The sequence below is a fragment of the Echiichthys vipera genome (assembly GCF_963691815.1).
Source record: "Echiichthys vipera genome assembly, chromosome: 21".
Taxonomy (NCBI): Eukaryota; Metazoa; Chordata; class Actinopteri; order Perciformes; family Trachinidae; genus Echiichthys; species Echiichthys vipera.
Window position 1 is genome coordinate 6,309,019 of NC_139846.1, and position 17,609 is coordinate 6,326,627.

Genomic DNA, 17,609 nt, shown 5'->3' on the forward strand with positions numbered 1-17,609 from the left:
TTCAAATTGAGGATTTTTCAGGTGGCTTTAAACTACCACCGTGGAGTACAATGATAAATAGATTAAGAGATTTAGGCTACAGCATTATGTTTAGCCACTTAGCCCTTTATTGGTCCGTGCTGCTATACATGCCCTTAATGTTTCACATAACCTCTAAAAGGCAGCAATATGCAGAATGAATGTATCTCATTTTTGACATCATTAGATAGATGGCTGTTTTGTTTGCAAGTCTGTAAACTAACCCAAGGCAAAACTGCTTAGCAAATTTGTATGCACTTTAAACACATGCTTGTGACCTGATATTGATATTGCCCTTAGGCTGTGGACTAATCCTTGGTATTAACTCTGCGCAGGTAACTCGTTTCTTGACATTACACTAAAGCAACTCTGCACTGCTTGTATTAATTTGATTTCCCTCAATAGCCACAGCATAAATGATGGAGTAGCTGTAAACACGGAACTCCTCATGAAATGGAGTTTTGCTGATAATAAGAAGCAATCTTCTGTTGCTAATACAGTACATGTTATAGGATCACAGTACAGCCATGCATAGGCGGAGCCCAGGGGCTTTCTAAACAGCATTAAGCAAAGTGACTTATGACTATACTACTATCCTCCCAGTTTTGGGGAGGCAGGTTCTGACGTTCTCGAGGAATTATATTCAATTTCAAATGGAGGAAAGACACAGGGTATGAAGGATTCTTGGAAGATTTGTTGTAAACAAGAATGTAATCTACATATGAAAGAATGTCCCTGCTCTCCTTGTGGGATACCTCAACCATTCTAACAGTACATCACTTCCAATGTTCAGCACATAAAGAGAATGCAGCGCAAAGTATTTTCATGACAGCTACTTGAACCCATAACTGTGCCACTGCTCCCTGTGTTGGTATCAGCTACATAATGCAGCAGTATTTGGCTCTCTTTGATCACCACAAGTCTGTCCATGCATGCAATGAAATAAACATCTTATTGAAGTGACATTTCAAATGTTGGTCTGAAATTGAAAACTAAAAAAGCAAACAAAGTCTTGATGGCTCATTACCTCCGGTTGCTCTTGTACATTATCATAATCCGAACTGTTGGGAAAACTTCTTGGCCTGGTTACTTTTAAGCACTGCATCAAATGAGCGTTGTCTTCAGCTCGTTTTAACTGATGAACTGATTATTTTTCCTTTAAGCAAAAACACCTGTAATATAAACTGATGAAAGAAAAAAACTGTGTTCCCCGGGTCTTATGTTCCCCGCTTTGTATCTGATCGGGAAACATCGAACCCTTTTTTCTGATGTTCTCTGCTTTTCACAGAAAGAGTCCTATGTTCCCCGGTCTGTTATATTTACCAGAATCAGTGCCGACTTCCCCGGCAAAAAGGCCTATGTAGACCCTAACCCTGACCCTGGCCCTAACTGTAACCTCTAACCCTAACATAATGCTGAATTTAATCCTTGAAGGCCGAGGCTTATGCGACCGGTGAACATAGGACCCAGGGAACATATGGATGACACCCCAAAACCTTAGCTTTCACGACAGCTAGATTCTTGCGATATCACATATAGGAATCACATATCCCACCAAAATCTACTTTGTCTGGATTCAAGTAAGGTTTTTGTGTTCAGAGCCACGTTGAGCGTGCTAATCAGCATCGTCACCCACCTCAACACATTGAGACAACTGTTCATTCAAAACAGCAATGGTGGCTCCTGAAGAGGTTAGCACAGATGTTGCAACAGCATCGGTTATATCAGAACAGAGTATTTCTTCATCAACAGAAGAGCAAAGAGTGGCTTTTCTACATAGAAAATATGTTTTCTCTCTTCTCTTGTATGAGTTTGGCAGCCTGTGATAGACAGAGGGTTAGTTCAATGCCAGGTATTTTTTGAAAGTGCCTGCCCTTTTCCAAACAGTTTCCCTTGACGGCTTCTGAGACGGTTCGGTGTAACAAAGCATCTGCGTCAGGTTTACATACATACATTCAACACATTACAGCAAAGTGTCAACAGATTTGAATATGTTTGTATTAAAATGTAAAAAACACAATGCACTCCTAAAAGAAGAGTGGTCATTTAAAGGAACTCAGTTATTCATGATCCTGTAAACCTCAATGACTTTTACTGAGATTTTACTTTCACTTAGTACCACTAGCAGGTCAAAACTCACACTTGTCCACACTAATAAACCTAATGACTAAATTACACTCATCTTAGCTATATTTTACAACAAAGTCAAACAAAAATCATGTCTTACACACTTCTGTTTTCATTTTACAACCACCTCCCGACAGAAGGTCAAATTAATCAGTAGGCATTTTGCTGGGAGGCGGAAAGTGCACAGCATATAACGGAAATGTTTTCAGTTTTCTTATCCAAACACACTTGTTTTTGTGCTGTGTTGTGTAATTAGCATTACTGCCTCACCATTCTGCAAAAGTATATGCTTTTAGTCTTGTTGATGTTCAGTGAACTCCAAGGCTTTTGCAATAATGTGGACATACCCACAATTCCTGTTTTCAGTTTTAATTCCCACGTTTCCCAGGATGCCATAGAATATGGTGTATGCTGTACTTGTACACATGCAGCAATTCTTGTTGTTGTTGGAAATAATAATTGTCTGCAATTATTATAATTATCTGCAGAAATAAAAGACAACTTTACTACAAAGGTTTATCACCAGTGTCAGTAATTAATAAGTGTTGTTCAGTGGATTTTTCCCTACAAGCCATTAAACAACATGTTTTTTCTCCTGGAGCAAATGCTCAGTACCTAAACTCACACTTTTACTGCTGAAAAGCCTTCATGCTCTTATGAGCCTGAGTGTTTCATAAATCATGACATTTCTACTGAGGGTGCCGGGTACACTTGTAAGCAATATAAGCCAAAAAATACATAAAAAGTTCATTATTTAAAATACATAAAATCCTGGCATTAGCATCCCTATACCATTTCCATGCCTCATGCCAACTGAAAATTGTCGACTTAGGCTATATTACTCAGGAGAATGAATGCTGGATTAAAGGTGTAAATAGGTCATTAATAGATAAATTAGGGAATACACAGTCAATGCTCATTTCGTGCTTGAACTCATGATGGGAGCAGCTGAGCCTATTTCTGCTTTGTATTCCACATGCTGCTTTGCTTCTAGTTTGATAATGGCATTGCTCGAAAGCCATTAAAACAGTGCAAACATTGCCGGCAGAACATCGCCTTTTGTCATTAGAAAATATTAAAGATAATTGCTCTTGACTTAGAAATATGTATTTTCAGAACATTCTGTCATAAAGTCCGTTTAAAAGCAGCAGGGATTATTTTGTTGTGGCGCTTTAGAGGTTGGATGAGACTTTGAAGATCACAGAAGCATAAGAACGTCCCCTTTGGCCTGTGCTGCATCTGCATGGTTTGGTTAACTGAATCTTTTATCATTAGTGTGAGATGTTGCTTTCTGGGTTAATATATTTTATTACCTGATATAATTTAAACAGTAATAAAGGAAATCTGTGTTTGCTAAGGCATTATTAGAAATGGTGAACTAAATCCAGGGCTGGAAACAAGCCTGTGCCTGTTCTCATTTGTCCAGGTCATCGTTATCCCCAAAGCAATTTCAGTCAAAAGCAACTGGACTTGGTTATTTGTCTAGGAAGACGTTTCACCTCTCAACCAAGAGGCTTCATCAGTTCATGTACAGATCTGACCAGGCTGGGACTGGTCCAACTAACTGGTGTGGAGATACAGGTATATAACCTCTCACAAGGCAGATGATGTCACTGGAACCCTTTGTGCTCCAAGTGCCAATGACCATCGTTAGAGTGGCAGTCGTTGGTGGTCATTGGCTGGAAACACAGTACTTGCCCAGCCTCACGTGCTACCTCCTGTCTGTCAGGCAGTCTATAATCCACTGGCAGGTTGAGGCCGGCACTTTGAGTTTTGAAAGCTTGTCCTGAAAGAGAGCCGGGACGATGCTGTTAAATGCACAATGCCCGATGTAGGATCCCAGGGAGTCCAGGTGCTGGAGGATAAAGTGGATGGCCGAGTTGACAGCATCGTCTACAGACCTGTTTGCTCTGTAGGCAAACTGCAGGGGGTCCAGGAGTGAATCTGTGGTGGATTCGAGGTGGGACATTACCAGGCGCTCAAAAGATTTCATGACCACAGATGTCAGGGCGACAGGTCTGTAGTCATTTAATCCTGTAGGTCCTGTTTTCTTCGGAACTGGGATGGTAGAGGCCTTGAAGCATGCTGGCATGTGGTATGTCTCCAGTGAGGAGTTAAAGATGTCTGTGAACACTGGAGATAGCTGATCTGCACAATGCTTAAGGCAGGATGGAGACACGGAGTCCGGCCCAGCAGCTTTGCGGGGATTATGGCTCTTGAAGAGCCTGTTAACATCTCTCTCAAGTACAGACAGAGGTTTTGATGGTGGATGGGGGGAGGTGGAGGGCAGCTGTGATGATGGGAGCTGTTCTACATCAACCTACCAGGCCCCTAGCCTGGTGTTGGTGGGGTGGGGGATGGTGTGAGGACTGACCCGGTTGTCTAGAAAGCGGCAGTAGAAGTTGTTCAGGTCGTTGGCAAGGAGACGATCTTTAGCAGAGAGGGGGGCTCTTGGCTTGTAGTTGGTGATCTGCCTGAGCCCTCTCCAGCCAGAGGCAGAGTCGTTGGAGGAGAACTGCTGTTGGAGTTTCTCTGAGTACAGTCGTTTAGCCTCTCTCAACGCCCTGCTAAACCTGTACTTGGCCTCCTTGTACTCTGCTCTGTTGCCACTCTTAGGGCGCACTCACACTGTCCTTCCACATCGGGCCAAAACAGGTTTTTCGGCTTAAGCCTAGTGCGTTCTACCAGTGTGAGTGCAACCGCTCCGCGCATAGCTGCGGCCAGCTGGCCGTCCACGGCCCGTCTGGAGAGGTGGGCTTTTGTAGAGCGCGTTTGCACATGTACGAGCACGAGCGTGCGCACGTGTACGAGCGCGAGCACGAGGCCTATGGCGGTTCTGACGTCATTTATGTGCGTCTGTTCGGACATAGAAAATAGAAGGACGGACCATGGGCGGACATTTAACAACAACAACAATGGCGGCGAAAGGTTGACGTTGGTGTGATGCGGAGGTGGAGTGTTTACTGCAGATTTGGTCGGATGAAAATATTCAAAAACAGTCGGACAAGACGCACAAAAACTCTGAGGTCTATGGAAAGATTTTTAAACAAAGCGATGCATTGCAATGACGTCATTAATGCGTGTGACGTGTTAAGACGTGATGACGTATAGGCAGGCAAGAAGCATTGGCCGAGGCCAAGGCAGTGTGAGTACAAACGCGCTGGCAAGCGGGGGGAGAGGGAGGGGAGGACAAGTACCCTAAAGCCCGGGGCGCAGTGCGGAAGGACAGTGTGAGTGCGCCCATAAAAGCCTTTTCCTTATCCAACCTCAACTGCCGGAGTCTGGGTGTAAACCAGGGCATGTCATTATTATAAGTCACCCTTGTGCGAGATGGCACACAGCAGTCCTCACAGAAACTGTAACCTCATATCAGCTTGAGGTTACAGCTTCTGTGTACTCATCTAGACTGGTGGAATCAGTCCTGAAAACATCCCAGTCAGTGCAGTCCAAACACGCCTTTAGATCCTCCGCAGCCTCCCTGGTCCACTTCTTTTATGTCCTCGTCACAGGTTTAGAAAGTTTTAATTTCCGCCTGTAGGCAGGAATCAGGTGGACCATGCCATGGTCAGAGTGACCCAGTGCAGCGCGGGTGACAGTGTGATAGGCTTTACTGACTGTAGTGTAACAGTGATCCAGAGTGTTCCCCTCCCTGGTCGCACATTGTATAAACTGTCTGTATTTGGGACTTTAACAAAGGAAACCTTAGTCGCGAACTTCCCAGAGGACAATAACTAAGGAGTCTGGATAGGTCCGCTCCACGTCCAGTATCTGGTCGGCGAGTGCGTGCTTTGCGTCATGCACGTTGGCCTCTGGTGGAATGTAAACACAGACCAGAATGAAAGAAGCGAACTCACGGGGAGAGTAAAATGGCTTGCAGTTAATAATAAAAGTTTCCAACAAATACCTCCACCCTTTGTTTTCCTGGAGAGCCGCGTGTCACGGTCCGCGGTTAACCTGGAATCCATCCAGCTGCAGCGCGGAGTCTGGGATGTTCCCACACAGCCATGTCTCCATGAAGCACAGAGCAGAGGATGAATAAAAGTCCTTATTTCTCCTCAACATAAGCTGGAGTCGTCCATTTTATTGCCCAGTGAGCGAACGTTTGAGAGAAATATTACGGGTAGCCGTGTGCGTCTTCCTCGTTAGCAAAGGCGCACAAGCGCACCGGCTCGTTTCCCCCTGCGTCGGCGTGAGGCCACAGAGGTGAGCGCACCTTTGACCAGAATACCCATTAAAATAGCAAGGTCGGGTACAAGAAACTCGGGAAACAAACCCCCTGGGATAAGGGGAACAGCTGCAAAGTGCGAGTGGAAAAGAGTTTGCAAAAATCGTTTTTTGGAAGTTATGAATCAATTTGGAATCTTAGAAAATAAAAATCCTGACTGTTTTGCCCACCCCTATTGTGCACTGTCTCTGGTAAATACAAACAAACAGCACCACAATTAATATATTTCCGTGTGAAGCTTAACACAAGTTAGAATGAAGTCATTTAGATGCAGTTAAAACAATGGTAACAGCCCATACACAGTATAACCTAAACTTAACATGTCAACCACATTATTTTCAGCTTTAACAGGAAAGTCTCCTCCAATTGCTCACCACACCAAAGAAGACAAAAAAACTGTGTTGTATTTATCAGATGAACCCACCGTCCATTTACATGTAATGCTGCACTGTTATAATACAGAGATGAGCTCAGACATGTGTGCACGTTACTGTGATGTAGGCAACACTCCCACTTTTAAAAAAATACCTTTTGTGCTCCATCTTTAATCTCCCCATTCACGCTGTAGCATCCTGTAGTAGCCAAATTGCCAGAAAAATGTTGACATTTTACTTTCTGCAAACCACAGAAATAAAATAAAATAAACGTTTTTTGCTCCCAACAACATCTGTATAACATGCCCCAGGCTTTGAACTTACAACAGGTGCTCAGGAATTCAGGTGATGTAGTATTCCTGAAAAATCCCAGTTTTGGACATTCAAGGTTTCTGCCCGACAGCAACAATAACAAGCCTCAAACTCACACCAGACCTTCAACCAGAAGAGTGTCTTGTTAGTTTCCCGTCCCATGTGAAAGTGTTTCAATGTTAAGTTTTGTAGAGGACATACTTATTTTTAACCAAAGCCACAATATTTCTTAAACCTAAGTAAAATAAGTAGCTTTGTTGAATTCAGATCACATATCAACATGTATAAAACTGCAACCGTGGAGCATCAAAAGTGTGGGTATGTTATGAGTAGGGAATGATGGGTTGCAGTGGTCCATTATTCAAACTTAAAGAATTTTTTTTACATTATCTTTTAGTTTTTCCATCACTGGAGTTTTTTGGAGTGGATACATGAGATCATAAATTCCTTTTTCCTAATAGGTACTTCTTGGACAGCAAAGAGGAGGGAGTAAGGTACTTCAGAATCGATGAAAGCAGTGGACTTGTACGGACGACGCAGCCCCTGGACAGAGAAAACATGGCTTGGCACAACATCACTGTGATGGCCTCAGAGGTTGGTAGGTACCAAGGTTGCTTTCCATAAACAGAGTCTTTACAGTTGGGCGAGCAAACATAATGCACCTGTCTGTTTGCTCTTGTGCGAGTGTTCATGGGTGAACAGAAGAAGGTTTTGTTGAGGTCTGAATTTCTTGCCATGTTGACATGGTTCTTACTTCCTACTGTACAAACAGATTCTGATTTAATTTAGCAAATTAAAGTCTGGAAACTTGAATATGTTCTCGATCTATGTCAGTGCAAATATTAGCAATTTAAATGTACTTGTTGACCTACAATAATATGTATGATAATATTCTCTTCCCCTTCAGACATATAGATATTTAAAATAACCAGGGTATATTTTTCATATGTTTGACACATCCAGGGACTGCAGTAAACACATGACACATTATTATCCTGTTTCCTGAAAGAGGCCGTTAAAAGAGATTGCTCTTTCCTTTCCACACTCATCCCGTTTGGCCTCAAGCTAATAGGAGACATTATAAATCGTTATCAGAATTGCAATGAAATAATGGGAGAGCTTTGTGCCACAGCAGCATGATTTAAAGAATAGACATTCAAAAATAATGGTAAGGTGCTATAGTTCTACCCAAAGGCTTTTTTCTCCATTTCCCAAAAGATAACAAGGCACCCTGAGGGGATCGTATAGTCAGAGAGCAGCCCAGGTTCAAAATCATAGCGTGTAAAATTGGGGGAAAAAAATCAATATCAACAAAAAGAATGATCCATAAAAAAGGACTGACTATATGAATCTGCACTGCCCAATCTCCCTTTGCTTACAGAATAACATCAGCGGCACCATTTTATTAAGATATTCACTAAAATGTTTGAATCAAAGACACTACAGGATACTGTACATGTTGATGGACACTTTAACTGCAGCAGGACTCTGATAAACAGTCCATAGTTCCACCATTTACACATTAGGAAATAATGCAGAAAAACAAAAGGCCATAAGGCTTCACACAACTGCATAAGAAGCTGACGCCTGCAGCTATTCAGCTAACCATTTCACTGTCACTACTTTGTCTTTGATCAATACTCCAACTCTAACTACTCTGCTAAATTGTACTTAAGGATCCCAGTGAAGAGACTGTATACATCTTAGTCCACATAAATGCTTAAATTCTGCCGAAAGTCTCAGATCACGAAATGTTTGTGGGTTATTTTGTGCAACCCCACTTTAAATGGTAAAATGAAGCTTTCAGTGCGGGAAAAGCACTTGTTTTGTATTGTATTATTGATTCTTAATAATTTACATGACTCCAAGTAATTGCTTAAACTTTCAATCCCTGGTCAAAAGTAAACCGTAGCAGTTCTTGGCACTGTTCACATCCCCTTTAACTGAGCAATTTTAATAGCATTATTAACAGTAATATTACAATCACTAACAGTACTTAAACACAGCCCAACACCAGATGGGTTCATAGTGAAAGTAACAATTAAAGTCTTGAGAAAACAAGGATGAAGATCATTTGCATATTGATTAGAATGTATTCAAATTAGTGTATTTTTTCTCATAATTAACTACAAAATCAAATTAGTCCCAATTGTTTCAGTGTCCTTTCCTACATTGAGATTTAATTAAAATCAATGCAGGGGCCGCTAACTCCAGAAATTGCTATCAGGTAACTCGGGTAATTTGTCATCACAATTAGGCAAATCTCCTGCTGACCGACAGAGGTGCTGCATGCTAATACTTCTTTATCTCTTTATACCACTCCTTAGTATTCAAGGATACAGTTACATGCCAAGACACTGTCAGAAAGCCGAAGGATACATTTTTACTACTCTGAATGAGCAAGGACACAGTGTCATAATGGACAATGCACCATGCACTGTTCCATGCAAACTGTCCTGCAGAGGATTTACTCCACTTTCTAATGGAATAGAAAGACCATAGCGTGTGAGTAGATTAGAGAATGAATGTACGATTGAATTTAAGTGTTCACCTAAAAAGGGAATCCTCTTTTAATATAAAAGGTCCAACGTTAAACATTCTATAGGTGCTAAAAAAGAAACCTTTATGCACAAGATAAAGAAAACAGAAATCTGGAAACATAAATTTCATAGAAAGACTGACGCAACTGCGTAACTTTTTTCTATTCAAAAGGGGTTTGCTGAGCAAGTATTCCTTTTTTCAGCTCTGCCCTACTGCATACTTCAACTTTAAAACATACTTACTGTTTGAAAGGCTTTTACTTCTATGAGTAACTGTCATTTAGGAGCCTCTACCCATACCTCCTCACCAGAGACAATGACGTTCCTTAGTTCAACTTTTTATCCTGCACCAGCCTATGCAAGTTCAACGCGCTCAGCGCCCGCATCAGCCTATCCTCCATGGTCATCTGCTAGGGCGTTGCCACCACAGCTGCCACCTAACCCTATACGTCCACCTGTAGCTGAACAAGTGTATAGAGGCCCCCAACTGACCATTCCAAAGTGTTTAAACCCTGACCCCAGTGAGTATGCGAGGCTTCGCATAGCTCTCGATAACCTACTCCCAGCCCACGCTACACCATTGCTGATGCCTATTTAAACTCGCCAACCCCTTATACACACACAATGGCAGCCCTCTATGATCAGTATGGTCAACGGCATCAGCTTGTCCTAAGGAAGATAATAGGCGTCCTGGAAGCCTCTGAAGTCAAGCGTGGAGATACTACAGCATTCCAGAGATTCTCCCTCCAGAGACAATCTCTAGTTGGCTTGTTGCAGACCCTGGGACCTGAAGGGAAAGTTGAACTAAACTGTGGCTCACACGTAGCTCGACTGCTGAGCAAACTTCCACCGGAACAGCGAGCTGACTTCCGCCGGCATCAGTTCAAGCAGCCTAGGGCTCCCCACACTCTGCACAAGTTAGCAGAATGGCTCCGCTATGAGTTCTGATGTCAAGGTTTTGACGGTCAAACTAGAGGTATTAAGGAGAAGCAGAGCGCAAAGTTTAATAGTTGTCCTGGTAAGCAGACAGTCACAGTCCTGCATGGCGCTAGAGAGCCTTCGAGGTCTGACTCCCAGCTACCTAAAGAGAATCCAGTGAGGGATAGAGTTAAGAATAAAGCCCACTGTGCCTACTGCGAGAGCGCGGAGCATTATCTCAGCCAGTGTGGTGATGTTGCCAAGCTCTCCAAAGACCAGCTCAAAGACTGGATCCTGGCCAATAAACGGTGTTGGCAATGTGCACGAAAGCATCAAGCAGCCCAGTGCAACTTGAAGAAACCATGCAACATATGCCAGGGAAAACACCTGTTGGCTCTCCATGAGGTAAATACAAGCCCAGAAAGTGTTCATGGAGGTGCAGCAGTCCGGTAAGAGAGCTGCCTAACCAGCTCTTCCACTGATGATCTGTACCTTGACCGGCAGGGAGCCGAGAATCGGGTCATGTTAAAGGTTGTGCCGGTGCTTGTACAGTATGGGGAGCGGACCTTGGACACCTTTGCAATCCTTGACGACGGATCAGAGAGGACAATGCTGTGACCAGGAGCTGCCAAAACTCTCGGCATGAAGGTCCTTCCTGAAGATCTTCCACTACGCACAGTCAGTCAAGATATCCAGTTGCTGCATGGACACACAGTGTCTTTGCGTATTTCCCCTGCTGCGGGCCCCCAGACCAGCTATAACATTGACGGTGCCTTCACAGCTAACCGTCTCAGTTTTGCTCAGCATACCTACCCGGTTGATCGCTTACAGGCAAAGTTTAGACACCTGCGCGGCCTCCCCATACCTGCACTAAAGGAAGCCAAACATTTACTCCTCATCGGCTCCGATGAGCCCTATCTTATAACGCCAGTTGAGCCAGTAAGGCTTGGGCCCCCAGGACCCCAGGAGGCCCCGCTGCAGTCCGCACCCGGCTTGGGTGGACTCTCCAAGGTCCCATCTAGGGCATGGGGCGGCCAGCCCACTCGGTGCAGTGTCTGTTTACCTCATCCCCTCTACTGATGGATGGGTTATACCAGCATGTCCAAAGGCTTTGGCAAGCAGATACTGTCCCCTCTCGACATGACAAAGAGGTAACCCGGTCAAAGAAGGACCAGCAGGCTGTAACGCTGCTTGAAGCCAGGACTGTCCGTTAAGAGGTGGATGGGATCTTCAGGTATGCTACACCCCTGCTGCGGCATCAAGACATGCCCCTGCTACACACGCCCAAAGAGTCAGTAATGCCAATGCTGCATAGTACGGAGGGGCGCCCCAAGCAAGCGGACGATTACCAGACTGAGATCCAGAAGCTTAGAACATCAGGTGCTGTGCAGGAAGTGACTCAGAAGACCTCCCCTAACGAATGCTGGTACATTCCTCACCACCTCGTTAGCCACAATGGGAAGAATCGCCTTGTGTTCAACTGCTCCCATCAGTACCTCTGGCGGACTCTGAACCAGTACCTTCTACCTGGCCTTACCCTTGGCGCCTCCATGCTGGGAGTCTTGGTTAGGTTCCGTGAACACGCCATAGCAGTAAGTGGAGACATCAAGGGGATGGATCACAGTGAGCCAGACGACAACCTAACATTCTCAGTGGAGAAATGCTTCTATGTTGATAACTGCCTGCAGAGTGTGCGCACGCAGGCTGAAGCAAGATTGCTTGTTGATCAGCTCAGAGACCTCCTTTCGCCAGCTGGCTTCGAGCTGTGCCAGTGGGCATGCAACGATCCAAGTGTACTAAGTCACCTTCCCCATGAAGCCAGGTCAGAAAGCCTGGACCTATGGCTTGCCGAAGATGAGTCCAAACCCTTTGAGTCAACCCTTGGCCTCAGCCGGAACTGGGAGACGGACTCCAAGGGCTACAAACACTGGCCAGTGGCGTATGAGGTTCCAACCCTGAGGAACATCTACAGAGTCGTAGCCACTCAATATAATCCCTTGGGTTACCTGCTACCTTACTCCACCCGAGCAAAGCTCCTAATTTGGCAGCTTTGGGACAAGCAGCGTGGATGGGATGACCCCAATCTACATTCAGATCTCCTGCAAGCCTGGTCTGAATGGGAAGCTGAGCTGGAGTCCCTACCTCGCCTTACTTTCCGACGTCCCTACCTACCTAAAGATGTCCAGTGTGAGCATGCTACTCGTGAGATGCAGTCTTCGTGGCGCCTCAGAACTAGCCTCCGGAGCCGTAGCTTACCTGAGGACCAAGGAGGACAGAGGCCAGATACACCTATCCTTCATCCTTGCCTGTTCACGAGTCACTCCAAAGCGCCTACATTCCATCGCAAGGCTGGAGCTTTGTGCAGCGCTTGTGGCAGCACAGCTGGTTCATGTCCTCCAGAAGAAACTGACTACAAGGTTTTTGTGGGAGCTAGAGTCGCAGAGATCCAGGAGTTGACAGAGAAGTGCACCTGGCATTACGCAGACTCTGTGAATGATCCCGCGGATGATGTGACTAGAGGGAAGACCTTAGAAGCCCTTATAGTCCCTAATCAATGGTCCCAAAGACCTCCCTTCCGGCTCCAAAGCCCGGATACCTGGCCAGTGAGACCCCACCCAGAATCATCAGAGGATGAAGCAGAGCTCCGGAAAGCCACCTTCTGTGGGGTAACAGTCACCTCACCTGCATCTACCAGCCCGGAGGATAAAGTTTCCAACACCTGGCAGGAGCCAACACCTCCATGGGCAGACTCCCTCCAGTTCCCTGCCCAGTGCTGACGAATATCACCAAGCAGAGATGTTGGTTCTTCATCATGCCCAACGACAGTCTTTTCCTGAAGACTACAGGCTCCTGGAAGCTGGGAAGTATGTCTTATCAGGAAGTACTCAAGCCTACTCAAGTTAGCTCCTGAAATGGATAAGTCCAAGGGTCTTATTAGAGTGAGCAGTCGTCTCAGGCGATTGGAAGGTAAAGATGACTCACCACTTCACCCTGTGGTTCTGGATGCCTTCAACCAACTACCCGCCTGCTCATCCAGAAGTACGATGTTGACCTGCTCCATCCTGGTCCTGAGTGGGTCTTTGCTGAGATGCGGAGGTCATACTTGATACTTCGTGGGCGGGAGTCTATTCGTAGATACCAGCGTACATGTGCCGACTGCCAGCGCTGGAGAGCCCGGCCTTCCATTCCTAAAATGGCCGATCTTTCCACTGCCTGACTCAGACTACACAAACCAGCCTTTCACTCTACTGGTGTTGATTGTTTTGGACCCATGTTGTTGAAGGTAGGCATACGGCATGAGAAACACTGGGGGATTATCTTTAAGTGTTTAACCACCCGAGCTGTACACCTAGAGCTCCTGAACAGTATGGATACCGATGCCTACTTCATGGCCCTGAGGCGGTTTATTGCCAGAAGAGGAACTCCTGCGGAGTGGTGGTCTGACCAAGGAACCAACTTTAGAGGGGGTGAAAAAGAATTAAGAGAGGCCAATGCAAGCATGGCACCGATCCTGCAGGATCGACTCACCTGCCAACGGTTTAAGTTCCACTTCAACCCTCCAGCATCCCCACACTTCGGCGGAGTTTGGGAGAGAGACGTCCGCTCCGTCAAGGCTGCACGTTATGCTGGTGTGGGGGCTGTAGGTGCAACCGGCACCCAAAGATGATTGTTCATTTTCTGGATTAACTCGAACTGTCAGTTTGATTAAAAGTAGGCCCAAAGCCTGCTGAAACAATAACCTCAAAGACTAGGCCCAAAAGCCTGGCTGCCATGCCTTCTCCCCCACAACAGGTCACACCCAGGTGTGAATTCTCCAAGGGACCCCAAACTGTTCATTGGCTGAATTGACTCACTGGCAATGACATCATCCGGGCCTATATAAAGTGAAGCCCCCCATCTCTCGCCCTCTCTTTCTTCCGGATCTCACACTCAACTCAACGCGCTCCTGCGGATCCAGGAGACCAGCTGCCCGCTGTCCCCTCGGCCCTGGACCTGGCCTATGGCCCAGGATCACCACAAAGGTTAACCACCGGTTATCCTTAACTGAGCACAGCACAGAGCGATCTGTTTCCTCTTTTGCCTAAGAGCCACAATCAGACAAGAACTACCACGGAGCTTCCTTTCTTCACCCAGCCACTGGCATCAATCAACGCAACATCTCCCCTCTCATGGACTGTTAACTAATCACCAACTGGGCATTACTACATGTTATAGGACTTTATGAACGGCTAGAAACAATTGTAACTTTGTCATAAGAACCGAGAGATCAGGCTTTTGGTGCTTCATGTAACTTAAGTGTTCACACCTTCTCTGCAGGGGTCAAAGCCCCCCACCTCTTCTCTTTGTCTCTCTCTCACACACACACACACGCACACACAAACACATACACACAAAAATACGTTTGCTGTTAGCTTTAGTTAGTTTATTGTGTTTTGTTGGTTGCATTTATTAATCTGTTAATAAATGTTTGTGTTTACCATATGTCTGATTATTTAATATTACACAAAGATGAATGAGCCAGCTTCTACTAAGAAAAGAACTTTTAAATCCTTCAACTAATTAAACTATTACATTTATCGGTGTTCAACCCTTAATTAGTAGTTAATATATTTAATGAGACTTTAATATTAGTTATCACTCCGTCCATGACGGTGGTGCCCCGAGGAACTCTGGTTTAACTAGAGTCATTTTTATTATTATCTTTGATAATTATTGGTGATAACTAATATTTCCTTGATTAACGATAAGTTTATTGAGAATACTCAATCCCATAATCTGAACGTGAGTCAAGGCCCTAAGTTTGATTGGTTCTCCGTGTGACGTTTTTAATAAATTTAAGTTATTCATTTTTAGTAATTTTTCTTTATTCATTTTCTTTATCAAATATTTCATTTGATAACTCATAGCGTGCCCCCGGCCCTTTGAACCCGAGAGCTTGAACTGTTGGAACTGCCTTGCATTTCAACCTGAGTGGAGATAGATAGAGCCACAGTGTGCTACCAGCCCTGTGAAATAAAGTTACATGCCCAGCTGTTTCTTCCATGTGTCTCAGCTTGAGTAGTACTTTACAGATATTCCCTGACTGACTGCCCTGCATCTCAGTTAGTGCAAAGTCTGGTCCCAGAATCACAAAGTGCTGTTGCTGCCCCTCCCCGTGCAGGAAGCAAGCTACCCACAAAGTGTAGACCAGAGGAACTGTTGTTTTAGGCTAGTGTACTGCCCAAGTCACATCACACGGTGTCTGCCAAGCAACACCAGAGCCAAAACAATTGCATTGTTGTACTAGACAACAAGTTTTATTCTCACCTTCCATTTTAAACAATGGAGAACCCAAGTGTAGAGAATTTCATTTCTTCCCTAGCACAGAGCCTTAAGCCTGGCTACCCTGAGTTCATTAACACATTGAACTTAAGTGAGTGCAGGAAAGAAATAGAATCACTTCTCAGCGACACGTCTAAAGGGTCAGTGTTGAGATGTTTGCTCCTGAACTTTCACCGGCAAATTAACATTGTCTGTCAGAGCAAAACAGCATTAGAAAAGGAGATAGAATCCTTTAAAGCTCAAAATGCTAATCTCATTAGTGAAGTTCAGATAGCAAATCACAAAGTCCTGCGTTATTTTGAAGATTTGCACTCAACAGAGTCACAGCTCTTCTCCCACAAAAAGGAATTGTTAGAGCTTAGATCAGAAACTCTTGCCCCACCAAAGTCATTCAGCCACGCTGATTCTGGCTTTTCAAATTCAAATTCCTCCCTCAATGAGAGATTAACACCCTCTCCAGAGCCGACCAGGGAAGTTCAGTCCTGCTCTTCCTCCTCACTGCATCACTTTGAGAGTGATGACAGAGCTAGCATAGTCTTGCCTTCACAAACGGTGACATCACAATGTCCCCGCCTTGAAGAGCTTGAGCTTATAGCTAAAGATATGGACGTGTTTGATTCAGACAACTGCGATCATAACATTGAGGACCATTTTAGGGAATTAGATGAAAATCTAATTGACCTGCCCAATGCAACACAGAGAGAGAAAGTTAAACTTGTGTGGAAAACCAGCTCAAAGGCTGTCCACAAGGTTATACAGTCTCAACCTGCCAGAGTCAGAAATGACTACAATGAGCTCCGTCATGCACTGACAGAAGAATTTGCTTCTACTGCAGACGAAATTGCTTCTTTGGTTGCAGCAAGTCAAATTAAACATTCCCGTCAAGAGAGTCCCAGAGACTATTACAGACGTTTGAGACATGTACTGTATACTGTCAAGGAAAGAATGCACCAGGCTTAGAAGAGAACCAAACCTTTAAGTCCCTATACTTGCAGAATCTTCATCCCTGTATACGTACGCATGTTATTCTTGAGACAAGAAAAGATAACCTCTCTCTTAACGAGGTTAGGAAAATAGCACAGGTGGCTTGGGAAACTGTTGTCAATTGCAAAGCAAGGGAAACAACATCTGCTTCCAGCAGCTCAAACACCGTGAGGTCACACAGACCTTCTGTCTCAGAACCCAACCCTCAGAACAGATCGAAGAGGGGGGACAAAACACAGCATAGGGACGCAGAGCGTAAACGCCATGTCCGCCAGCTGCCACGGGATAGTCATGCCCAGAGCAGGAGCTGTAGAGGCCATATTCTGAGATCCTGGCCCAGCATAATGACCTGCCAAACCACTGCTCAGATGATGACCACAGCATCTCTGACCGCAGCTCAGAATCCGACAGTGACAGCGCCTCTGAGTGTCTTTCTGTACACGGCTACAGGCAGCGTTACAGCCCTGAGCCACGAGTGAAGAAGAACTTCAAACAACAGAGCTCCAGAGTCCACTCCTCTCGGTTCTGTATGTAACAGTCCGTCTGTACTGACAGTAAGATTAATGCAAGCTCAGCAGCCTTACTTAATTACAGTTAAATTGGTAAACTTTGATTTGTTAGCAGCCGCAGCAAACTCAATAAGACCCAAATTGTAATTGGACTTAACACCTTGTACAAACTTTGCAAATACTTTTGGATCAGCTACTTGTATTTTGTAATAAGCTCAATGGTAAACACTAGTTTAGGACACATACAACTGTCCTCATGCAACTGACAGCTGCATCTCAT

General features: G+C 44.8%; 1 protein-coding gene across 1 annotated transcript in view; it reads left to right on the top strand.

The window, feature by feature from the left end:
- LOC310963647 (cadherin-18) overlaps positions 1-17,609 on the top strand; it is a gene marked incomplete at both ends in the record, with an annotated part of 90,939 nt that overhangs the window by 41,834 nt on the left and 31,496 nt on the right. Inside the window, one exon of the mRNA XM_083936537.1 lies at positions 7,518-7,654. Within this exon, the coding sequence (XP_083792663.1) occupies positions 7,518-7,654 (137 nt within the window). The remainder of the gene's footprint in view (positions 1-7,517; positions 7,655-17,609) is intronic.